Source organism: Panthera pardus, unplaced genomic scaffold (assembly GCF_024362965.1).
Source record: "Panthera pardus isolate Hobbes unplaced genomic scaffold, ASM2436296v1 HiC_scaffold_11, whole genome shotgun sequence".
Lineage (NCBI taxonomy): Eukaryota > Metazoa > Chordata > Mammalia > Carnivora > Felidae > Panthera > Panthera pardus.
This window is the reverse complement of record NW_026526666.1, coordinates 81,054,208-81,080,970: the sequence shown is the minus strand read 5'-3', so window position 1 is coordinate 81,080,970 and position 26,763 is coordinate 81,054,208. Positions and strand designations below refer to the sequence as shown.

The 26,763-nt window shown below is 47.6% G+C and overlaps 1 protein-coding gene across 1 annotated transcript in view; it reads right to left on the bottom strand.

The window, feature by feature from the left end:
• CSMD2 (CUB and Sushi multiple domains 2) overlaps positions 1 to 26,763 on the bottom strand; it is a 597,686-nt gene that overhangs the window by 233,793 nt on the left and 337,130 nt on the right. Inside the window, 1 exon segment of the mRNA XM_053897825.1 lies at positions 14,985 to 15,167. Within this exon segment, the coding sequence (XP_053753800.1) occupies positions 14,985 to 15,167 (183 nt within the window).

The window sequence follows — 26,763 nt, the reverse complement described above, 5'->3', positions numbered from 1 at the left end:
AAGTGATATTGAGTTGGATTCCAAAAAAAAAAAAAAAAAAAGAAAGAAAAAAAAGGAAGAGAATGGAAAGTATCTGAGTGCCCTGTAAATGTTAAAAGTAAGAACTGTGGTGAATCGTCTGTTTCAATTATGTGTAAGTGTGTGTGTGAGTGTGCACCAAATTGCATTTCTTACTGTGAGCTCAAAGGTGTTCAAAGTTCCCCGATTCAAAGCCTAAATGGGATGTATAATCTATAGGGGGCCTGGTTTTGGATGGGAGAGAGGAGCTAACATTTCCGTTATAAAAGGTGGGAGGGTGAGAAGGATGAGAAGGAGTATAACCTACAGGCTCGGTGTCTTTGCTATTTGCAAATTGAGGAATGTTGACTGCCCATGAGGGTGGTGTCAAGGTCATTCTCCAGGGCAAGGTGAGGGCAGGAGCTGCTCAGGGGCTTGAGGGGAGTGGCAAGTGTTTGGGACAGCTTCCACAGAGAAGAGAACCGCAGGCTGGCTGGAGAAGCACAAATGGATGTTGGCTGAGCACTGCTGTAGGTCTGAGACTGGCGCCCATGAATCCGCAGCAGCGTCAGTTTGCCTGGTCGGGCGATTTTCTCCATCAGTGCTCGCCCAAGCAGGAGATGCCCAATCAGGTTGCTCTTGTTTCACTGTGTGTCCTTGGACCAGTAAACTGAGGCAGCTCTGCTGATTGATGCCATAGCTGAGCTGGAAGCAGAGGCTTCACAAACCCACCCTTGAATTTCTTGTGCCTCCTGCTCCGAAGCTCAGCATAATGTTAATATTCATCGGAGTTACCCTAACATCATCTCTGGTGCTGGAGCCTGTAGAAAGTTATTTAACTTTGTTGGGCCTGAGGAACTTGTTCTCAAGGTCTTGTGCAGGAGGAGTGAGGCAGGGCTCACCCTTATCATAAACAAGATTAAGTTAAGGTGTGGGTTCTCTGTGCGGACAATACTGAGGATGCCTTATGGAAACTCACACCTTCCAAAAGGAGCAACGGAGATAAGCCGGCAATGTTGGCCACATACTTCCTGAGCACACAGTGTGCCCTCTTAAATTCATACTGGATGTAATCCAATCCACAGGCCATGGATTGTGCTCATGGTTTTGTGTTCCTTTTTTCTTTTTTTTTGGCCCAATCCCCACCTCCCAGGCAGGCAAGATTGGGGCGCTGGTGCCCTGAGTTAGATGAGCAGGGCCTTCCACAGAGCTGATCCCGCCCTAATTCCTGAAGCATGTCCATTCTGTCCTCCATCACACACACTTGGGTTTCCCACCTCTGGCTATGACCACCCCTTTGCCAACACTGGAAAGCTCTCCCGCTCTACTTGACATTCATAATTTGGAACATGAAAGGATGGATTTCAGAGTTGTCTTCTCCTATCTTGCATTCTTTCTAGGGCACCCCAGCCCACACATGACTCTTAGATGTATGCCCCCAGGACAGACCACTCTTCCCATCCCCAGACCTCTACATCCTGTGGTCTTTGCAATGTTTCCATCCAGCCTGAGTATCCACGGAGCACCTGCTGTGTATCAAACATTGCTCTGGGTTTGGATTGGCAACCAACAAGGCAGGTAAGCAAGCCCACAGTGTTCATGAAATCTACATTGTAATGGAACGTAAGCCCGGGAGAAGGGAAAAAAATGAATGCAGTGGGGGGTAGGTCTACTTTCAATGAGGAGGTCTGAGACGGCCTGTCTGAGGAGGCAGTCTTGGAGATGTGGCCTGATGACAAGAAGACAGCCATCCTAGAGGAAGATCACTGCAGATGGAGGGGGTACATATGAGGGGGGGGGGAGCACTGTGGCAGAAGCAAAGTGAACCACAGAGCTACTAGGAACGTGAGATGAGATGAAAAGGATGGCCAAGGTCTTTCAGACCACGAGAAGGAGTTTGGCTTTTGCCACAGCAGATTAAACTAAATACGTCTAATACTGAACTCCAAAGCCTTCTTTCCCAAACCTGGTTCCTCTAGATTCTAGGGTCTGGAATGTTCGCTGGTGTCAGCAAATGTTTCAGCCCTGCCAGCACTCAGTTATAGGTTTTCCTCTTCTCATTGCCCAGCCACTCAGCTTTACGCCATTGCCTCCCAAGTAAACTCCAGAAGCCCAGGCCCTCCTGCATGCGGCAGACTGGGTAGGGAACTGTCTGACGAACGTGTCCGCTGGGGATCCCAATGGCGTCTCAAATGCATATCCAAAATTGAACTCTTTATCTGTTTTCCTAAGCCTCCCTCATTCCTTATCTCCATGAATGACAACACCCAGTTACCTAAGCAAAATATAGCAACCTCTTCTTCCACACTCCCATATTCCATCAGCCACTAACTTCAGTTGATTCTATCTCTTCAATATCTCTTGTACTTGTCACATCCCCATCATGCCACTATTAAGTCAAGGCGCTCTTCCTGCTGCACTGGTCTACCTGGTTTCCTAGCTTTCAAGCTCACTCCCCTTGAGTCCATCCTCTGTATTGGCTCCTGAGTGAATTTCATAAATCATAAATCCTCATGATGTTACATCCTTTCCTGGACCTCTTTAAATACTCCCTATTACACAGAGGATAAAACCCAAACTCCTCAAAAGGAAACAAAAGACCTCCAAAGACCCAAGGCCCTCCCACTCCCCCACTGCACCCTACATTCCAGCCCTATTAGACTACTCACAGCCCTGCAGTGTGCACGGCTAACTTCATGTCTTTCCCAGCTATTTTCCCTTTCTAAAATGTTCTTTCCTCCTGTCCACTTGGAAGACTCTGCTAAGCATCACTTCTACTGAGTGCTGTGGGTCCCTCCTACCTTTCACCCATCCTTCCTGGCTATAGTCAGAGAGTCCTGTACACCAGGACTGTACATAGAGTTCTGTACATAGAACCTGTACACCAGGTTCATCTCACTCAGTGCCTGCTCTGGCTTCACCCTATCTTCTTGAGCTTCTCCCTTCTGCCATGAGAACAGATGCCCTCTGTACAGACTGGTCCTTCAGCCTGGGTCTCAGAATGAGAGGCTCTGTAGAGCCCAGCCAAGCCCCACAGAGCCATAACTGACCTACAGCCCTCATGGGATGTGAACGAGAAATGAATGTCTGTTGTTTCAGTTCCACTGAGATTTTTGGACTGTTGATACCATAGCAAAAATTGATTAATACACTATGAAAAGGGATATGAAGAACTCAGAAAGTGAAGGGCTGCCTTTTGGATAAGGTGGTTAGAGAAGGCTTCTCTGGGGAGGGGACAGTTAACAGGTGATAAGAAGGACACAGACATCTGAGGAACATTCCAATATGGGAGAGCTGCACTTGAAGCTTACCCTTTCCACTGGGGTAGAAGGAATTTAGAGTACCTGAGGATATGAAAGGGGGGCAGTGAGTCTGGGCAGAGTAAGTGAGGGGGTGAGTGGCATGGGATGAGGGGAGAGGTAAGAAGGGGTCAATCACATCGTGCTTCATAGACCTTTGGCTCAGAGATCACCCTCAGCATCCAAAATGTTCAGCTGAGAACCAGTCCTTTTCTTGGCATAAAGTTTGTTGGGTCGTGGTTAGAGTAGCCACAAATACTTTGCCCAAATTGGACCACTTTTGAGAATGAAAGATGGTACTACTAATAATTACTTTAGGACACAGATATAAACTGGGATTGTCCCAAGCAGATATGAACGTGTGGTCACCCCACTCATGGTACTTTTATTTCCTTCCACGAAAGTACTCTTTATCTTGAGGGGGTAGCTTTTGCCTTAAGCTCCTCATTCACAATCCAATCCCCTCTTGGAGCTGGAGTCTTAAAGTGAAGCTCGCTGGTGAGGTTGTGACCATTGCTAAATTCTTGCCTCCCCTTACTAGACTTGCTCCCCATACCCTGCCTAGAGGTTGGCTAGGTTCTTGTCACAAACTGACAATGCTGCTCCTGGCCGCTCTTGTTCAACTCTTGGAATAACCCATTGCCAGGGTTTTTACCTTGTAGCCATGACTGCTTTTTGCCACACCTCAGGAACAATGCCTACCCAAACCATTCCTGGTGCTAAGCATAGCTTTTAGACCCTATTAAAAGCCAAGTTCTGAACTAGGGTCCTATGTACTCCTTAGCTGCTGGCTGAGGACTCCTGTCACAGGTTCCCAGGATAGGTCTAGAACCTTATGGAACAAAGCATGAAGAAAATCTCTGCTCTGCACTCCTGGGAAGAAGCTGAGTCTATATTCTTGGGGCTCAGCTTTTATCTTGAAAACAGATCATACATTATTTGGAAAATATACATAGCCAAGCTAAGCCACCACCCCCAAATTGGAACAAATGTAAATCCTGAAAAATTTCAGTTTGCCTGTTATTTTTCACTTAGTAGTTGTATACCTTTTTTGGGAGGTGGCACTGGGGGACTACTGTACTTCACTGACATTGTTTCCACACGTATAAAAATTGGACTAGTAACTTTTACATCACACCTGTGTTGTGAAGTAGAAGTTACGCTTCTGAAGGCACTGAGTGCGGCACCATGCCTGGGCACGTGGGAGGTATAAAATCAATTTTTGTTGAATTTGAAATACGAGGCACTTCCTACTTCTGCTGCTGATGGGTATGTCTCCACACATGCTCCTGTTCAGCACATCTCCAAGTCTCAACCAGCCTACTGAGGATGCCTCCCCACCCCTCCCCTTGCATAGCCCATTGCTCAACAAAGCAAGACTCCAGACCAAGGTTTGCTCTCTGGTCCTTAGTCTCTCTTCTTCTCAGTGAGGGAGTGAGCTTCAAGCCCTGGCTCTTGAGCCAGCATCTGTGAAAACAGCCCCTCCTCAGGGAAACTCTGTGTTTCCTCCATAGTTCTCTTAGTCAAACATGGGAGAGCACAGTGGAGAAGGCATGGTCTGCAACGAGGCCACAGGAACACACTTAGCATAGACGTAGCTTGGGAAATTTTACAGAGAAAAGAACCTGCTAGCTATGCTCCCACAGGTGAAAGCTGAAGTGAGGGTGGCATATAGACCCCATCCCACTGTAAGCAGGGGCCACGGTCCAGGATTAGACCCCTAAAGCTTGATCAGTTTTCCCAGCCTCGTTTTACCCAGGTAGCTATAGGTATGGTCCCAAGATACCTTGGAGTAGGACTCTTAGCTGTAGGAATCTACCACTCAGACTGGGCCCTATACTAAACTGTGTTTGCAGTCTGGTTCTGGACAGATTCTTGAGTTGGACTGGGCTGAAATGTCGCCTGTGCTATGATCCTCCAAGGAATCTTCTGAGAATCTTTCAATTGGGATATGTTTTTCTTCCTATACATTCTGGGGGCACTTTGTGGCCATGTCTATTATTGTAATGATTCAAACGCTGCTTTATAATAAAAGTATGTACTTATCACATTCGCTAGACTGTGAGCTCTTCGAGAGCAAGAGCCATGCTAGAATCATGCCTGTTACTCTCCCAGCGTGAGCACAATGCCAGTGTGCAGCAGGCACGCCCATTCACGTTTTGCTGCCTTCCAACGAAACGAGAGGCAGGCAGTGGCAGCATCAAGTTGGAATGTCAGAGTACTGGACTCTGCATCCCATTCCTCACTGGGTATCAACATGGAGGCCAACATTTCTTGGATCCCAGGAGGTTACCACCGTCACAATGACCGAGTTATGGCAGACTCGGCCTGGTGAGACTCACAGCAATGACATATGACCACATATATCATAGCTCCAGGCCTTAAGGGGCTGCCATCTAGACAGGGGACCAAACCCCTCAGCAAGAATGCAAAACTCCCTTGTAAACAACTGGCACACAGTGCATGTTCCATGTTAGTGGCTCACAAATCTGACCTAGCAGCTGGATCACCTAGGAAGGTTTTAGAACTACAATGCCTGGGCCCCATCCCAGTCCTACTGAATCAGAATTTTTGGGAATGAAGATTCTGTATTTTAAAAAGCCTATGAGTGATTCTAATGATTGGCTACATTTGGGCCCATTTTAGACTGCGCAGGGCCACCAAAGACACCTCCTTCACCCATAAAATATCTGCCTATTTAAAAATAAAGTGATAGTAAGTAATGTTTGTGATCCACACTGGCCTGTTAGGGAGTGTTGACTTTACTTCCTTGAACATGCTGGCGGCTCCTTTGCAAGCCATCCCTTCATCCAGTCTTTGCCTGATCACACCCTGCTCAGTCAGGTCTGCTGATGACCTTCATTCCATGGGCTCAGTTCTTACAGCCAGGTCCTGAGCCCAGGCCCAGACCTGCCTCACGGTCAAGGGAAGTCTTATGCCCTCAAGCCAGTGGGGTGAAGTCTGAGTGGGCCTGTGAGGAATCCAACCCAGCCATATGGCCAGTAGTTTGAGGACCCTCCTCTCTGTCACATCCACTCCATGTGTGCCCCAGCCTCGGGACTGGGATTCTGCTCTGGTTCTTGGTTTCCTCTCCAGGCCTTTTCTAATCCTGCAGCTTCTGGTTTGGGCAGGGATGCCCTGCAGGGGTAGAGCTTCTTCTCCTGGGTGAAGACTTGATTCAACCTAGAAGCTGCCTTCCTCCACTAGTATCTGCCTATTTAGAAGTAAAGGTAAAAAGCAATGTATGACCCACACTGGCCTGTAGGGCAAGTGTTGACTTTACTTCCTAGAACATTCTGATAGGAAACGCTGGCAGCCACTTTTATGAGCCATCCCTTCATCCAGGGTCAGTTTTCCCAGCCCTGGCTTCCCTCCACCCTGGCTTACCCTCCCCATGCTGTCCCTGTGGTGCTGAAATGCTTCACAGCCATGACTGTAGTGTCCCTTCCCCAGTGCAGGAGCAGACAGAGATCCTCCCTGCCTCCCACCCCACCAGGACATTGTCCAAGGAAATGACTCTTCTGGGTTACTGGAGGCCCTCTACAGAGCAGGTTCCCTACCTCCCACCCCAACTCTGCAGAGCACTAACACAGTGAGACCACAAGTCTTCAGTGTCCAGGTTCTTGAGGACTGGGTAACAGAAGAAGGTGGCCCCAGAAGCTTACATGCTGGTTTTGAATTTCTAGGAATTGGCCTGAAATACAAATTTGGACCAAAGCAATCCCCAGGTTCCCTGCTCCTCTCCTGGGGCCACCTGTGGGTTATTGAGGCCTTTAAGGCAGCCTAGAGAACTGAGCAGAACATTACATCAGCAGAGGATGTTCACACAGCTCTTGTTACAGCCCCATGCCCCTGATCACAAGCAGTGCCCAGGAATATTATCCCCCGCATGGAGGCTGATGCTTTCAAACCTCAGCTGATCCCGATTCCGGCTCCAAACATTTGAGAAAGGCAATTTCCGAAGACCCTAGCTACTGCAATCATATTTTCTGGGCCAAAGGAAAGGATATTTGAAATTGTTCTTGTCCTGGAAAAATCTGGGAGTATATATTTACAGGAAAAGCCAGGATTCAGTCACAGAGAGGAGGGGGAAAAGGGACAGGCTTCACCTGTGCACAGGGCATTGAGGTCGGAGTGGGAGGAGAGTGAATAAAGTACCTGCCTATTTAAAAATAAAGGTAGCAAGTGATGTATGTGACCTATATGAAGAAAACCCACAAAGCTGTTATATTTAGAGAAATGTAAGTAGATGAACAAAAAGAGTGACATGCCAGGTTTCCGGATGGGGAGGCTGTGTATTATAAAAATGTCTATTTTCCTCCAGTTAATTTATGGTTTAATAGGAGTGCACATACAAAATCCCAATAGGATTTTTTTTTACTCTGACAAAATGATTCTAAAATTAATCTTGAACAACAAACAGATGAGAATAACAATGAATACTTCTGAAAGAAAAAATAATTAACGGAGAAAGGAGGAGTTTTCGGCACTGCCAGATATTAGAACATATTATAAAACAACAATTAAAATTATTCAATGCCGGGGCTGAGATAGAAATAGAGCAGCAGGACAAAGCGTGTCTCAAGAAACAGACTTAACTACATGTGAGGATTCAGTGTGCGATAAAACAATTCATTTCCCTCAAATCAAAAGGGAAACGAATTGCTTAATGCATCGTGTTGGAAAACTGCTTAATAGTTTGGACCATACGTTATACATTCCTCTAAATAAACTCCAGATGGATTAACAAATTATATTTTTAAAAAAATCAAATTACTGACAAATAACCAAAAATAGGACAGACCGCTTCTCAGATCCATGGCAGAATGATAACTGTCAGCTTTGAAAAGAGATCACAAATATTGAGGGTTTGTCTATATAAAACAAATGCACAATGCAAAATAGGAAAAAAAAATAAAATGAAATGAAATAAATAAAGGAGTGGGGGAAACAAGAGATTGGGAAAACACATGTATCAAATACTGCAAAGAGTTTCTACCCACAGTATAGGAAGAGTACCTTCAAATTGGGAAGGAAAACACCAACACAACACCGTTGTGGCCACATGTCAGTGCAGATAGTTGCTACACAGGGACTACAAACACCAAGTGCTCCTGTCCCCTCGAGACAGGAATGGACCCAGGCTGGCTGGAGGGAAGCCAGGCTGGCATCTCTGTCGAGGTTCCTGTGACAGAAATCCTGATGCCACTTTCATACCCCTTGGCCCAGCAGGGACATGCCTCTGGCCCAGGGGTACCCAGCGGTCTCTCTCCAGATGCTACTCCCATGGACCCACACTTCCTTCTTCCACTCACATCCGTTTGGCAGCAGCCAACCCCTTTAGGAAGCACCCAAAGCAAGGACCCAGATGGGGGGTGCATGCATGCAGGCACATGTGTGCATCAATGAATCCATTGAACACCCCCTGCTGCATAGGCCCGACCCCCATGGCTTCTCTCAGAACCCAGTGCTGCCCCCTGGATGTTCCTGTTCCAACAGGAGCACCACTCTGCCCTCCCATCCTTTAGGCCCCACTGTTCTAACAGCGATGACTTCTCTACGCTCCATGAGAAGGCGGTCTGTTGCTCCCCCGTTCAGCACCCGCTACGATATCTGCCGCATCACAGGCACTCAGCCAATAGGTGTTAAATAAAAGAATGAATCTTTGTGGGGCAGATCCTAAATGTGTCTGTATCACCAGTGCTTTCTAAATGAAAAACTAAATTTTGAACCACAAGAGCCCACTTTAATTTACATAATTATGTCTATCTCTACATCAGAACGAGCTCTGTGATTCATCAGAGCGAGCTGTGTCCGATTCATCTCTGGATTTGTAGCACTTATCATGACATTTGGCACTTTAGAGAAGTCGACCAGGGATATATTCAACTTATACTTATTAAATTAACAATTTTTTAAAAGGTCACGCAAATAACTTGAGGTCTGGTGATGTAGATAAAGGTTGCAAGCAATACGTCATACGACCTACATGAAGAAGACCACTAAGTCGTTGTATCTAGAAAAGTGAAAGCACATGAACATGAAAGACAGAGATGTCATGTTTCTGGGTGGGAAGGCAGCATATTATATGAATCTTATTCTTCATCACATAACTTTTGTTACTGGCATTAGGAACTGGCACAACAATTTGGGGGAGCAATGTAAGAGTGTACGTCAAGAGTCATAAAAGTGTTCATGCTCTGGCCTGATAACTTCACTCCTGGAAATCTAACCTAAGGAAACAGTTCAAGAGAAAAAAGAAGAAAGCCACGTGCATGAAGATGTTCATCACAGCTTTATGTAAAATAAATGAATGTAACTGTTTGACTAAGTCATGGCTCCCTTCACTAAACAGAATATTCCACAGATGCTCTAAGAACGAAAAGTATGAAAGACACGTAGCAACGTGATAAGACCCACAACACGATGTGAACTTTAAAGCACAGAATGTGAGATATGTTCACTTCGACGAAAACCACACAAAATATGTGTGTGCAGCAGCAAGGATAGAACAAAAATGGCCAAGTCTGAAATTAGTTTTGGTTTAAGGAAGTAACATTAAGAGTGTTTTACTTGTTTAAATCTTTAAATTTATTTAAGCTTTTTAAATACTAGAATATACCACGAGCCTGTGCTGAGTATTGATCCTTGAGCTCCAGATACTTCCTGGACGAGTTCCGGCACAGTATACAGGGCACGGCACTAAGAGATTATCCCTTCAACCCCATCCCCAGATGAGCAAGATCATTCCCAGAGGCCCCCCAGGTTCCAATTTGACCAGGAACAGCCATATCCTCTTATGCAGCTTACTCTGTATACAGTTGGTGCTCAATAAATCAAAGATGGATGGATAAATGGATGGGTAGAAGGAATGAGAAAAAGTGAAGATTAGGGAAAAGCTTGGGCGCCAGTATATTGCATATTGGTATACAACATTCATACAGTTCCAACAAGGGTCGTGGGTCCAGCCTTCACGAATTTTTTTTTTAATGCTTGTCAATCTCTGAAACTGCATGGGAGGAATTCAGCCAACAGTTTGCCTGTGTGCTCTGGGCCTAGTATTTTTGTCCTAAGGCTTCTTTGTCCTTCCTGCTGCAGGTGAGCCCTTGGATTCTGCAAATCCAGAGCAGTGGAGAGAGGATGGGGTTTGGAGTAGGAACCCTGCTCTGTCAATTAACACTTCAAATTCCAGCCCAATGCTCAGTGGTTCTATGACTTCTGAGCTAGTCACCTCATCTCCTTGAACTTTGTTTTCATCAGTAAAATGAGAGAGTAAATATTCCAAAGCTGTAGGGAAGATTTTCTATCTTCCCAATGACATAAAACATTTGATATTGCCATCCTCCTTTACCCCCAGGTTTCTCACCATGATAATCCTATAGACTTTAATCATAGCCTCACTTAAAATGCTAAAACACAGATTTCCTCATATTTAGAATTCAATAAGTCCAGGGTATCTTAGACTTGGGGTTCTCAATCTTGGGTGGTTTTTGCCTCAGGGGATATTTGGCCATGTCCAAGAGGGAGACATTTTGGTTGTCACAACTGGCAGCGGGAGGGCCGTGTGTGCCACTGTCTTCTCGTGGGTACAGGACATGGATGTTGCTAAAACAATGCACAAGACTGCCCCTCCACCGCCAAAAGAATGATCTGGTCCAAAATGTCAATAGTGCTGAGGTTGCGAATTCAGATGACCCTATGACCCCATCCACTCCTTTGTCCAGATGTGTGTGTATGTGTGTGTGTCCAGCATGGGGGAGGGTGGGGGGCTTAGTGGGACAAACTCAGGGGAATAGGGACAGGAGGGTCATACTAAGAGACCATTTCCTGAAGCGTACCTGTGTGGAACACCCTCCTTTACCTGTCAACTCTTCAAGGCCCAGCTTAAGCCCTGGTTCCTCTGTGACATTTTCTTTGGGTGCCCAAGGACCCATTTTTCCTCCCCTTGGTCTCTCAGGGTTTGGCTGCTGATTCAAAACTTACACCGTATCCATCCCAGTAGGCCCTGCCTTCCCATTTCACACATACGCCACATACATTAGGAACTGAGCAATTAGGATTCACACCTTCCTTCAGTGGTTTACAAAATGGCGTAAGAAAGCCTGCATTTGTGCAGTCTTGGCATATCTCTGGTGAAGCCTGTTTTGAAACTTCTTCTGCAAGTGGCTGCTAATGGACTGATAATTGGTTTCCTGGCTTCCTTATGAAGTGTGAAGCATTCTGCTAGCCTGTCAACAAAGCATCAAATATCGTGCACCACCATCAGAGTTATTTGTCTCTTCCTTCCCATTGTATCTCTTGTGGTGGAAGAATAACCGGATGCAGTTGTGTGGAGAAGGTTCCCTATTCTTTTGCAAGGAACGGGGTGAGATGGGCAGGGCTCTGGGAGAGTGAAGACACTGTGCAGCCTGGCCAGAGTGTTCTCACCAGGACACCAGCTTGAGCACATTTTCTAGGCAGGGGCCAAACAGCTCCGAATCCACTATGTGGTGCTGAGACAGGATGGGCGCTCAGTAAATATTTTCAGGTGGGTAGAAAGTGGTACTACCTCCAACTGATTCTGAGCGGCAATCCCTGGAGGTGGGAATTAACCAAGGAGGAAGAGAGTAACAGGAGAGAAGCTGGTTTCATCTTTTCTTTCAAAATGCTTTTCATTGTGAGAAACATCATCTTCTTTAAAACCTAGATGAAAAAGACCATCTATTGAGCACCTACTACCGCGAGGGCAGCTCAAACGCCAATGGAATGATTCTGAAGTCTCTGCTTGCTACAGAAAATGTTTCGAAACATGAAGGAAAGAGTGTGTATGGTCTCAGCAGGGCAATTCCGTAGTAAAGAGCTGTTTTGAAGAAAATGTTTCAAGAGAAGAACAAGGCACCACTTTGCATTTCTTTGGACAATTGTTCACAGAAATCTGAACCATCAAACTCTTTCTCCAATCTCCTTCTAAATGCTAAGAAGGAAAGGAGGGTTTGTCTGCTAAATATTGTACTAATATTTATTGTGACAACGCATGGTGAAATTTAGGGTGTTTACGCTGACTTTTGCTAGAGGTGCTTTCGTACGTACATTTCATCACTACATTATACGATTCAGAGACTGTATGATTTGATATTTTTAGAGATGCTTCTAGATCACACACTATGACACGTTTGATCTAAGGTCAGGAGTGGAGCCCCAGTTTAACATGTCCCTCAATCAAAGTACACGACCCGCTCTGCTAGTGACCCACTTTTCGGAAGTGGTTTCCAAGCACTCATTGTGGGCAGTGAGGACTGTTTGTGCCATAGTCATCTTGTTCCAGAGATACGATCAGAGAGAGGTATGGAATTTGGGGAACAGAACAGAATGCTACCACACTGGGTGGATTAGTAAACCAAAACCAGAGAGAAGATGCCCTGGCCATAGTCATGATGCTGAGCCAGGACTGAGAAACAAGTCTCCAGAGTTTGAATCCAAAGCCATCTCTGTGCACTGGGGCTTCTTAGTGCCGTCTCTCACTACCAGTTAGACTGTGAGCAACCTCAGGGCAAAGCCCAACACCTGTGAAAGTGTCAGTTTAGGGGCTAGGGACTCAGTGGAGAGCTGACAGACGGCGCTCCTTTGACTTCATGGAATAGGAATGCGACCTTGCTGCGTGGTGCAAAAAGGCATGGGGGCCAGCTGGCTCTCTCCGGCCTCCTTCATGAAGCCAGCATCCCTGAGACTCAAGCTGTGTTCTGTTACACCCATATGACCGGAAAAACCTGAGCAATGGGAGTGCCTTGGGGATGCCAACCCCCTACATCCCAGAACCATCCAGAGGAAGAAATACCATGCTTGCCCCCCAGAGTGTCTCCTTCACAGTTCTCATCAATAAGCCTCAGGCTCCTCTTCCTTACTTGAAACCACAGAATGTACCGCTCCACATGTGCCAGGTTGGCTCTGCCCTTGTTCCTTCTCAGCTGTTTGTAAGCAATGCCCAGCTCACTGGAGGCTGCCTGCCTCATTCCTGGAAATGAAGGGCCTGCTGACAAGCACTTCATGACCCTTTGCTCTTACTGAAGGTTCTAGAAAGATTTCCTAAAACTCCTCCTAAGGGCCGAAGAGTCCAGTAAATTCTTGGAGGACTTGAGTGACAGCCTTCAGGTAGTGGTCTGCTACCCAAATCTCTCAGCTTGCGAGGCAGGAAATTTTATCCTGTCCTAAGACGACAGCTGGCTCTGCTACCCACTTCATTCTACTGGCTCTCTGCTCCAGAGGCCTGACCCTCTTCCACTTGTCCTTGCCTTGTTTCATCTAATGGATTTCAGAGATAAAGCCCCCACAACGCCTGGGGCTCCCACAGTCTGTACCTTTGCCGTCTGAGGCCCTGCCTCCAACCTGCTGGGTAGAGCCCTGCTCTGTCCACCCACTCTGGCCTCATTCCCGCTGGTCCTGCGCTGTTCTGTCCCAGGCTCCCCTGCCTCTCCTGGTCCCAGTCCCTCTGGCTCCCAGTGTGCTATGAGGCCAACACCGTTGGGCACTATATTCTAACCACATCCAGCCACAGAGATGGGCAGATTTCATGCAATTTTATTTTTTTGCAACAAGGGTGTATCCAAGGGCGATTTGATGTATATCTAAGAGCAATTTGTTCTTTAAACCTCTTCAAGAATTTCCACACAAACTCACAAGTCATCACAAATGCTCTGTCAAAACAAAGTGATTTTTCTGTTTGAAAAGGTATGACCCAAACTCACCGACTCATATACCAAAGTCTCAGTCCTAACTGACGTTCCCTCATAACCCCCAGGTTATTCTCTCCCCCAGCCCTGGGCGGGGTAGGGAGCGGTGCAGTCTAGAATGTGTAGCACCTGGAGACCCAGAGCAGCCCACTGCAGTGGGAGAAATGATCAGAGGGTCAGGCTTCCGCCCTCCCCTGCAAGAAGCAGATGGAAAGAGACGGAGGAGGTGGGGTGGCGAAGCTTGGGAGAAGACGTGGTAGCCCAGAGGAGAGTGAGCCTTTGATTTCTCAACAGAGACCAAGCGGGCTCTGCTCTTTGCTGTATACATCCCCTCACACTTGCCAATCCCACCAGGCCCAGGACCTAAAGTACAATTTGTGCCAGAAGGTAAGGTCATACCTTCCCAGAGGAAGAAAAAAGCGCCTCCTTGTTATCTCCATTGGATGGGCACTCCAAAGGATCAACAATCCAAAGACAGCTTGATTACCCATCCCTCCCTAAATCCAATCCAAGAGGAAGCAATCTGAGGAAAGCTTCTCATATCCTGGCAAGGCTGTGGTTTCCCACAGTACGCAGAGGCTGGTACAGAGTTGACAGTCTTACAAACTTGCCCGTCCCTTCCACCCTGGTTTGATTGTATGGTGTCACTGGCGGCAACAAGAGCGAGGAGCAAATGTCTGGCTCACAGCCTGGTGGGCCAAGCCCCAGTGGCCTCTACCTTGCTCTCAAGGATCACCACGGAAGGGAAGACGATGTTGAAGAAGGCCCCCAAATGTCAAGATCGATCATTCTCGGTGCCACAGTCTACGTTACTGCCAGAAAGGAGGACCCAACCAGCAACGCTGGGAGGAAAAGAAACCAACCAGAAGCTGTTGTTATGACCCGCAAGGTTCCCAAGGATGGGGCCCTGGAATTAGCTGGGAAACGGGGCCCCCTGCCTCTTGATGAAGACCCCAAAGCGGCCTCCTCCCCGCTCACTTACACACGCAGCCTGGCTTCTTAGCCGACCACTGGTTATTCTTTTGGCACGTGATTGCCTTCTGCCCCACCAGCTCAAAGGCAGGCTGGCACTCAAACTTGAGTGTGTCACCGTGGCGGAACCGGGAGCCTTCCCTTCGGCCGTAGGCAGGGATGCCAGGATCGCCACAGCTGCCCTGCTCGATCTCTGAAAGACAGGAAGAAGAGAAAACAGACACGAAAGGTGACTTCCGACCTCTCTTGGAGCCAGAGGCCCACGTTACATGCTCTGCTGTACCTCTGCCAGGAGTCAGTGCTCAGAGTGGCACAGGCAGGACCTTTCAGAGAAATCTTGCCTTGCCCTGTTTAAAACTGCATCCTGGGCCTGTTGGCTATCCGGATGTCTTCTTTAGAGAAGTGTCTATTCATGTTTTCTGCCCATTTCTTCACTGGGTTATTTGTTTTTCGGGTGTGGAGTTTGGTGACCTCTTTCTAGATTTTGGATACTAGCCCTTTGTCCAATATGTCATTTGCAAATATCTTTTCCCATTCCGTTGGTTGCTTTTTAGTTTTGTTGGTTGTTTCCTTTGCTGTGCAGAAGCTTTTTATCTTCATAAGGTCCCAGTAGTTCATTTTTGCTTTTAATTCCCTTGCCTTTGGGGATGTGTCAAGTAAGAAATTGCTACGGCTGAGGTCAGAGAGGTCTTTTCCTGCTTTCCCCTCTAGGGTTTTGATGGTTTCCTGTCTCAACGTCGCTCCTCATCAGGGAAATACAAATCAAAACCACACTCAGATATCACCTCACGCCAGTCAGAGTGGCCAAAATGAACAAATCAGGAGACTATAGATGCTGGAGAGGATGTGGAGAAACGGGAACCCTCTTGCACTGTTGGTGGGAATGCATATTGGTGCAGTCACTCTGGAAAACAGTGTGGAGGTTCCTCAGAAAATTAAAAATAGACCTACCCTATGACCCAGCAATAGCACTGCTAGGAATTTACCCAAGGGATACAGGAGTACTGATGCATAGGGGCATTTGTACCCCAATGTTTATAGCAGCACTCTCAACAATAGCCAAATTATGGAAAGAGCCTAAATGTCCATCAACTGATGAATGGATAAAAAAATTGTGGTTTATATACATAATGGAGTACTATGTGGCAATGAGAAAGAATGAAATATGGCCCTGTGTAGCAACACGGATGGAACTGGAGAGTGTGATGCTAAGTGAAATAAGCCATACAGAGAAAGACAGATACCATATGGTTTCACTCTTATGTGGATCCTGAGAAACTTAACAGAAACCCATGGGGGAGGGGAAGGAAAAAAAAAAAGGAGGTTAGAGTGGGAGAGAGCCAAAGCATAAGAGACTCTTAAAAACTGAGAACAAACTGAGGGTTGATGGTGGGGGGGGGGGGGGGTGGAAGGGAGGGGAGGGTGGGTGATGGGTATTGAGGAGGGCACCTTTTGGGATGAGCACTGGGTGTTGTATGGAAACCAATTTCACAATAAATTTCATATATTGAAAAAATAATAATAAAATGCCAGCAAAATTTTAGAACAAAAAAGAAAAAAACTGCATCCTGGGAGCACCCAGGGGGCTCAATCAGGTAAGTGTCTGACTCTTGATTTCACAGTTTGTGGGTTCAAGTTCCACATTGGGCTCCATGCTGACACCGTGGAGCCTGCTTAGGATTCTTTCTCTCCCCCTCTCTTCACCCCTCCCCCACTAAAACTCCCACTCTCTGAAAATAAATAAACTTAAAAAAATAAAATAAAATAAAACCGCATCTTGGGATGAATGTGCCTTCCAGCCGACAAATGCCAGAGACTCTGTGTCCACACAGAGAACACTAGGTACTTGGATATTTTCATTCGGTGAAGGTGGGTCTACATTCTTTATGAGATACCTGTCTCAGGAGCTAACAGATCTCAGTCTGGAGCTTACTGAACTTGACTCCGCGCTCAGATGACTAGATAGACCTTCAGCTCAGTCCATTCCTGAGCAGCAAAGACAAGCATGAAATGAGAAGGCTTTACTGGCTGCCATTCCCCAAACCAGAGATTAAGTGAGAATCAATATTCGCTGCCTTCTGACATGGAAGCACTTTCCCGAATTTTATTTTTAATTCAATTGGAGATGGTGCAGGTAAAATGGAACAAATGACTAAGAATGCCTTTAAAGTTCATTGGATTCCACGGTGGTGAGTCACACACCAAGTGGGTTCCCTGAGACAGCTTGGGGGGGGTGGCGGGAGGAGGTGCGGGCACGGTGGGGCATGATGGGCTGGCCGCCTTACAGGACAGTTAGACCCTGGAGACTTCAGGAAAGGACTGTGTCCTGGCCAAGTCCCTGGAGCTTCCTCTGGAGCCCTGTGCTTGGTGCTGTGAAAGATGGAGTGGAAAGGAGGGGTGAAGGGGATGGAGGGGAGGAAGGAGAAGAGGAGGAGGAGCTGTTCCCAGGGAGGAAGGCATCTTGCAGGAAAGACAGGGAGTTATGGACGAAGGGACAGATAGCGAGGTGAGGGCGGTAGGGGCCTGTGATTTGGAAGAGAGGCCACTGGAGTAACCAGGGAAATTTGTTGGACACCTTCCCAGGATCGTCAGGCCAAAGGAACCCTGCCTTTGCCGTAGACACCATTATGAGCCATGGAGCCACAGTCCCTGAAGTTGCTGTGCGTGACCCTATCAGGGAAGACTCTCCAAAAATTTTCTTAGCACAACTGGTGGGTTTCTGTGGGCTGATCAGGCTAGCCCCATGCACTGCCTTATATGGACAGGCTCTTGACTGTCACATTCATATTACCCCGAAAACTAGGGCTTCCAGATCTCTGCTGAGAGTTGGCAGAACAAAGCATTCTTTGGCTAGAATCGTGTGTGTGTGTGTGTGTGTGTGTGTGTGTGTGTAGGCATCCGGAAGGAGCACCTAACTCAAATTTAGAGGGTGAGGCTGGAAACGCAGTGTGGGGAGTGAGACACTAAACTTTAGCACAAAATTTTAGGGGGCAACAAAAAAACCCTCAGCAATCAAGATAAATAACATCTTCATGTTATTTTTTAACATTTTTAGAAAATCAAAATTAATGCATATAAATCAAGCCCACAAAGAAAAAAAAATAATCAGAACTTAAAAATCAGATCTGACCCAGCACTTGTGTGCCTCACTTCACTGGCCTCCCCCTAGTCCTGGCCATCTGAGTTTCTTATTATTTAAAATGTTGACATTTTTATCATAGATATTTTGCATTAATCTTGGTTTTAAAAAAATACTGCATTAAATTATTTAACTTAATTACTGAGTATTTTGGTGGCTTCTTTTCAATATATGCCCAAGGTGGATGACTGCTTATCTCAGCTCAGTCCCATCAGGGAAGGCTTCTTGGAGAAGGTGATGTCTAAGATGAGGCCTGAAGGCTGTGCAAGAGCCAGCAGGTGAAAGGAATAGGTGGGATTCATTGCAGCATTATTCACACTAGCCAAGACATGGAAACACCTAACTAACTACCCATGAATGAATGGGTAAACAAAATGTAGTAAATGTACACACACACACACACACACACACACACACACACACACACACCACTGGAATATTATTCAGCCATAAAAAAGAAAAAAGAAGAAAGTCCTGATATTTCCAACAACATGGATGAAACTTGAGGGCATTATGCTAAGTGAAATGAGTCAGAAAAAGACAAATACTGGGTGATCGCACTTATACGTGGAATCTAAAAACCCAAACTCATAAAACCAGAGAGTGGATTGCTGGTTGCCATGAGTGGGATAGGGTATAGTGGAGTAGGGAGGGGAAACTGATGAAGGGGGTCGAAGGGTACAAAGTTCCAGTTAGAAGGTGAAGAGGTTCCGGGATGTAATGTATAGCATAGTGACTACAGTCAACAATATGGTATCAGATATTTGGAAGTTGTTAAGAGAGTAGATCCTAAAAGTTCTCAACACACACACATACACACACACACACACACACACACACACACACACACACTGTGAGGTGTTGTGATAGATGTGTTAACTAACCTGATTATGGTAATCATTTTGCTATACATACACATATCAAATCATCATGCTCTACACCTTAAACTTACACAATGTTATATGTCAATTATAACTCAATAAAGCTAGAAAAAAAAGAAAGGAATGAGTGGGAGAAAGGGGGAGGAAGGGCCGTTCAGATGGAGAAGAGGCCATGCAAAGTCACAGGGGTGACACTGTTTGTAGGACTGCAATGAAAGCAGAGATAATAACTCACTAATTGTTATTATAACTAAGTTAGTTGTATGACTGATAATTCTAGTGCTGAATATGTGCTGGAAGCCACTCTGATCATTCTAATATTTCATCCTTATAGTAACCCTATGAGCTAGGTACTGTTATTCTCATTTTAAAGGTGAGGAAACTGAGGCCCAGAGAGATCATGTAATTATCCAAGGTCATCTGATTTATCTCAGATCCAAACATATGGTTCTAGGGTTCTTACTGTTGTACCACATTGCCTTTCTACAAGTACAAGTGTAGATATTTTCTACAAGCTGGTGGGAGATGAGGCTGGAAAAGGTGTGTGGGGCCAACCCATGAAAGACACTGTATAATCTGCTAACAAGACTAGGTTGCAGATAGGAGGCAGTGGGGAGTTAACAAAGGGTTTCATTTTACTTAGCATTTCATACTGTGCATTTTATTTTATTTTTTAAAATGTTTAATGTTTATTTATTTTGAGAGAGTGTGTGTGTGTGTGTGTGAAGGAGGGGCAGAGGAAGAAGGAGACACAGAATCTGAAGCAGGCTACAGGCTCTGAGCTGACAGCACAGAGCCCAATGTGGGGCTTGAACTCATGGACTGCGAGATCATGACCTGAGCCGAAGTCAGACGCTTGGCCAACTGAGCCACCCAGGTGCCCCTCATATCGTGTATTTTAAAAGATCATCCTGACTGTTATCTGCAGAATGGTCTGGGGGCAGCAATTCTGGAGGCAAGGGGATCATTCATTCATTCAGCAAACACACAAATGTCTACTTAGTGTAAGTCACTGTGCTGGACACTGGGGGTGCAACAGAGAACAAGGCAGACACAAGCCCTGCCTCCATGAAGTTTCCATTCTGGTGGGAGGTTCACAATAATGTGGGGGATGTTTTGGTGACATCCTGGACTGGGCAAAGACAGAGCGGATGGGGAGAGGTAGACAGATTTGGGAGGTGGGACAGCAGGAAGCCACAGGCTATCCTGAGAGTGAGCACACCAGGGATAAAGGAGAGGCCAGGGTCTACAATGCCTGAGGGTTTGGCCTGGGCACCTGGGTGCACACTCACTGAGACAAGAATGCAGGGAGAAGAGCAGGTGTGTATGGTCATCAGTAAGGCATGCGGAGTTTTGGGGATGCCTGTGATACCTCCAAGTGGACACATCTAGCAGAAAGTGGCTACATGGGTCTGAAGTTGAGGAGAAAAGTCTAGTGTAGGGGTGCATAATTTGGGATTCAGCTCACATATGGTAAAAGAAGCCATGAGAAGGATGTGACCACCCACAGAGAGTGAGATGTCAGTCCTGGACAGAATAGTTAGGAATACTGGATGGCCCAGTGGAATGCTGGATTGAAATCTGGCAGAGCAGGGTCACAGAGGCTTGGAGAAGAATGGTTTTCGAGGAGCAGATCTCTAGCCTCGAAGGTTCAGGGAAGCTTAGGTGGGGCTGACAAGCAGGTTAGAAGAAGGAGGTCACTGCTGATACTGGCGGGAGTGGTTGCATACAGTGATGGGGCCATATGCAATGGGAGAAGAGAAAGATGATACAGGAGGAACAGATGACTTTTAAAGGAGCCATTTCTTGGAAGTGAAGGAATAGAGAGAGCTTAGGTGGTAACTTGTGAGGAACATGGCCTTGAAGTAGGCAGCTTAAACATATTTTTAAGATCAGAGAAATTTAACCACATTTAAATGCTAGGGAAGGAGACAGACAGGCAAACAGACAGACACACAGAGTAAATGGCTAACTGAAGATTTGGAGGACAGATGGGGATGACAGCCGGAGGCTCTGGGGCAGGTAGGGCAGGGTACCCAGAGCACACTGCAGGATAGCCTGAGCCAGCAGGAAGCTCCTTCCTGCACGACAGGAAGGAGGAGGTGATCACTAAGCTTTCAGGTATGGTGTGGGAGGATGAAGGAGGTCCTGCGATGGCACAGGCTCTACTTCCCAGTGGAGGAAGGGTTCATGATCATTGCTGAAGGACAGGGCCTGCTTGTGGGGAAAGGGATTTAACATTGACGAGAATGTCTGAGGCACTCACGCTGGATAAGATCATGGCTGGATGGACTGCCACCTAGCGCCTAAGGAGGGTGGAGATGATGCATGTACGGGGCGCCCCCGAGCAGCTCAGTAGCTTGGTGCATGCAGAAGTGGAGAAAGGGGGCTCCAGACTGATGGAGGGGTGGGGTTTGGAGAAAGGGAAGGCCACTGGGGCAAGGAGCTGAGGATCCCATTACAAGAATGGCGGAGGTGTTACCCTCGGGGCTCAGGCTAATGGGGGTGGGGGGGTGGGGGGGGAGCAGGAGGGGCTGGGGGATTGGGAGGCCAAGGGAGGATGATGATCAGGAGCAGAGTGGGTAGGGAGAGCTGAGGGGACAAAGGGCCTGGCGCAGGCTGGGTGCAGCTCAGATTTCAGAGGTGCTGGAGAGCAAGGTCCAGCTGCAGCCAGAGGGCAGCGCCATGAAGTGAGAAGGTCAAGTGGCTGGAAGGCAAGGTGACGGCAAGACTTGGGGTAGAGAGGAAAAGGCTGGTGGCACTGATGGGAAGGGACAAGAGCCAGATGTGGTGACAGCATGAGATCCAGGGAGATGGGGGACACATGGCCAGAATGGCACTGGAGGATGAACTGTAAACCTGCCTCTCAAATGTGAAGTTCGTGGGGACTGGCACAGGAGAGGGCTACCGGGTAATGGTAGCCTCAAGGGGAAGTCAGATTTAAGAGAGCACTTGGTGAAGAGGTCCAGAATAGGAGACGGATACGTGTAGGGCCGGGACTGGGTGTAGGGGAGAAGAGGAGAGCAGGGTGGCTGGAGAGTTTGACAGAGGGGCTGGTGGCTGGCTTGTGTTCCTCAGACGCTCCTTGTCTTTGTCTGGGCCTTCCCTCCAAGCCCAGGGCCAACCTCTGCTGGGGGCACAGGGACCCAGGCCCCTCGCCCTCCCAGAGAAGGCTCCCTGTGCTCCTCTGCCTGCCTGAAAGGCACTTGACCTTGACCCTCCCGGTCTGACCCAGTCTGATGTCAGGGCCCAGAAAAGCAAATTGATAAACCAAATTTTGACTTGGAGAAAATCATGCATGCAATTTCTGTTATCTGGTTAATATAATTCCATTTTATAAGACTTGCTCCCTCTCTCTCTTTCTCTCCCTCCCTCCCTCCCTCCCTCTCTCCTTTTGCCTACAAAAAGCAAGCTGGCAAACATGAGGTGAGTGCTTCAGAATTCCACTGTGATGGGCTCGCCGCTCGAAGTATTTGCTCTCCATTTGCTTGGCGGCTTTATCCCCATCATCTGTGATCAACCTTACAGTCTTCTCCTGGGTTTTTCCATTTCTAACACCAAATTGGAATTCTCTTTCATGACAACGTCTGTCCAGGAGCGATTGCATCATGTCTCTCTAAATCCACCATCTGATTGCTCCGAGAAGGACAACGCCACTCGGAGGAGGAAGGGGGGTCCAAGCTTGGGCTGTGACTTGCTGCCTTTCCAAAGGGGTAGTACTTCATTTGTCCCTTCATCTAGTCACTGTGCCCTCAGCCTGGGCTACCCCCTCCTCGCCTCCCCTTTTTACGTGGCCGACTCGTCACTCTGTGGATTAGCTTAAGAGGCCACCTCAGAGATGCTTTCCCTGACCATGCACCTTATGTGGTTCCCGTTTTCTTGCCTCTCCTGGCTCCCCATCTTTTCCTTCATGGCACTGCCTAGATTCATGTGATTAGCTACTGTTCTAGACACTTGGGGGCATAGCAGTGGGGAAAAAAGGACAAGAATCTCTGCCCCCAAGATGCTTACTGTCTGATGGGTGTGAAGGACAGAATGATTCACCCACTCTGCCCCCCTGCTCCCGCTGGCTGCCAGGTTGGCTCCCCTGTTTCCTGTCCAATGGAATGTCAGTCCTACAGAGGCAGGCATTGGTTATGCGTTATTGACTCAGTTCAGCGCTTGGAACACAGAGAACGCTGTTTAACATTCGAATCCAGCTAACAGGTGCTGTGTGGAAACTGTGCCAAATGCCATGCTCAGCACTACAGACAGACAGTGGCCTGACCCATGGTCCCTGCCCTTAGAGAGTCACAGTCAAATGGCTGCAGAAGTTAAGTACAAGGGAAATGATGAGGGCAAGGGAGGAGGTGTGCACCTGACCACACAACCTTTGGGAGAGCAGAGGAGGAAACTCAGAGGGAGTGGGGGAGGCAAAGAGGCTTCACAGAGGCTGCCAAGCTGGAAACCTGGGAATCAGCCTGGATTCTGCCTTCCCCTCCCCACCTGCAGCCTAACTGCCTCATCCTGGCCCCCCTCCGAAACATCCCAGCACCCTCTGCTCTCCAGCCCCTCTCTCACTGTTCTAGTCTACCCTCTACCTGGATGGTGGCATCAGGCGAGAGTGGGTCCCCTGCCTCTTGCCTCTATTCTGTACTCAGCAAAGCAGGCTGAGATGGCTCCGAAAGAAAAATCCCATCATTACTATGCCCTGTTCATTGATTCTTTCATGGCTGCCTAAAATCCACAGATTAAGCCCCTAACAGCTTGACGTGGCAGGATCTTGCCTACCCCCTCCCACTCCAGACTCATCTTTGCCCATCACTGACCCTGAGATTTATCCATCCCCAAACTGAGCGGTCTGTGGGGAGACAAAACAGTGCAGTGGTGATGAGCAGAGATCTAAATCCCGGCCCTGACATAAGTAGGAGATCTTGCACATTTCCTATTCTCCCCGAGCCCTATTTTTGTCATCTGTAAAATGGAAATGGTAATAACGCCCACCTTTCAGGGTTGTTCTGAGGATTTAATGAACTTATGTGTATAAGACAATTGTCAAAATGCCTGGCACATGGCATGTAACCAGTAACCAGTAGGTGTTTCCCCATAGTCATTATCACCCGGTGCCTGGTGGAGCCCAGCCGGCTCTCACATGGCTCTCACATGGCACTGTGTCCTCTCTTCCTGAATGAACACCCCCTGCTCCTCTGTCAGATGAGGAATCGCCTTTAAGCGTCAGCTCAAGTGCTTCTTAATCTGGGATCTTCCCTCAAATCACCTAGGCAGACTTAGGGGATCTTTCTCTCTCACTCCCAGCCCTTTGGACCGTTTTCTGCCATGGCTCCATTGCTGTCATTTTTGGCATGCATTTCTCTATGTTAAATGAAAAATTTCTTGAGGACCAAGACTGTTTTTGAAAAGTCTATACTACCAGCTTCTAGCAGAGTGGGAGGCAAGGATGGAGCATTCAGTACATATTTGCAGGATGATGAGTGGCGGAGAGAGAGAAGGATGGAAGGAAAGAAGCAGGAAGGAGGAATGAAGGAAGAGAATACAGTATCTGGAGGATAGTTAGAAATTCACTGTGGCTGGAGGTGACAGTGAAGAGAGATGAGACCACAGAGAGGGTCTGAGGGGCACCGTGAAGAGCCTGGTTCCATGACTGAGGAGTCATCTATGGGTTGTCTTGGAGGCTATCAGTTCCTCAAAGCCAGGGGTCCCATCCCTTTTGCCCTCTGTATCTCCAGAACCAAGGACAGTGTCTCACACATACTGAGTGGCCCAGACCCATTGTTCAATTAGCACAAACCCCTTTCGAGTGACGGAGACACTGTGGTGCTTAAGACAACCCCTGGGCATGCCTAGATCTCATGGATTTCCTTAGAACCACATCCCACTCCACTTCTCTGCTTCTGATGGGAAGGGTACAAGGAGGCTTGGGGCATAGTGCATCCGTCTGTATGTGCATCTGGGTTTTCATGCATCTCTTTGCAAAGGCTGTCACAAATTGGGTGGAAGTGTGGGTAGATGAAGTGGGTGACGTTCTTCCTTCCCCATCTCCTTCCTCCACAACACTATCATGGGGATGTCACAGCTGAAGGAGGTTAGGGACAGGGGGTAAATGTGGACATACAGAGCACTGGGGTTGCCTCCAAGCTGTTTGCATCAGCCCCAAGCTAGAGCTTGCTATTTGCAAAAGCCCGTGTATTTAGAGAGCATATCTCATGGACAAATTACTTCCTGCCAATTTTCTCTTCAGTATCATAATGCCAGTTTATTGCAGACCGCTTGCAGCCTGCCAAATTTTAATGGTGCAGCATTCTCTGTTGTTTGCCAACCCCCCGCCCCCAGGGGCCAGGACAGACTTGGGTACAGCGTGGATCCCACTGGGCTTTCCTGACAGCGGGCAACTGCTGCCTGCATCTAGCTAAACCCTAGCTCTCTGTGCCTGAGAAAGCTTTAAGGGTCTCATGGAAACCCAGGGAGTGTCTTAGGAACATGCTTAGTGTTATTCCTGGCAAGTTGGGGAGTTTGGGCCTCTCAGCTCATGGGGATAACGTACAAAGCAGAGGTATCCTGAATAGAGCTGACTGGAGGTGAAAAATGGCCTTGTGCTTGAAGTGAGGCAGGGTCCAAAAAGGAGTGGCACCAATGATGCCGGTCTGTTGTCCTTGGCCTTCTTTCCAGCCCAGCTCTGAGGCCATCACTTTTAGGAAGTTCACCTATGTCTCCCAGCAGCATTAAGTTCTTGGGAAGGGGATGGAGGTGTGGGAGGCAGAGGGCTAGTCTTGCCCGTGTTCTCCCTACTCGCTCTCAGACTTCATGTTCTCTTTCTCTCAGGGACCTCTGACCAACTTGTTCTCATCCTTTACACAACTCTCCATTCCAGACACCTGTTCCTCCACGGAGCCTTCCCTGATACCCTCAAGCAACGTTATCTGCCCCTCCTTGATATTTTCTCATCTTCTCGGACTTCCTTGACTCTACTGAACATAGGCTATGACTTAGGTGAAGGCAGAGATTTTCTTCTTGTCCTTGGGGCCCCAATGTCCTGAATAGTGTCTGCAACACACAATAGGAGCTTAAATAATATTGAATACACAGCTGACCTCATTTCCAACACGGGTCCCTGCTCTTGGGCATCCTTTCTGTATAATCTCTACCGCCCTGCTCCTTCATTGTCTCCAGGGTCAAGGTCTCAGCTCCTTCTTTGCCTGTGCCAGCCAAATCCCCAGATTTAGCATTAGGCTGCCAGATTCCAGGCTCTGAGTCAGGAAGCAAGGAGACTCCCAGATTGATGCTAAAACTTGTTAGCAAGTTGTATGTAATTTTATAATGTTTCTGGTAAGTGCTAATTGCCTGTTCCTTAAATATTTCTTGTTCTACTGGGAAGCAAAGCAATTGCAACTCTGAATGCATTTCCTACAGCTGGCTGCCCCCATGGAGGGGGACTGAGTTCCAGGCTCCAAGTACTCAGATATTGATGGAGCCTGAGTCCCCTCCCCCACCCTGACCTGTGATTGTGACAAACAGAACTGGAAGAATTTCTAGAAAGTAAATCCCCCAATTTTCCCACCCAGGGCTCACACTTTTAATGAGGGGAGGGAGGTTATACTGCAGTGCCACCTGCCGGCCCCAAGGAAGCTTCTCTTTACCTGAGCTGGGGCAGAGGGCATATTGATGATGATGGGGCCAGGAGTACCTGGAGGGTGGTCTCTGCCCACGAATGCCTCATGCCACCTGTGGAACATCTACACCCTCCTATCACCGAGCCAAGGGGCCTAACATGT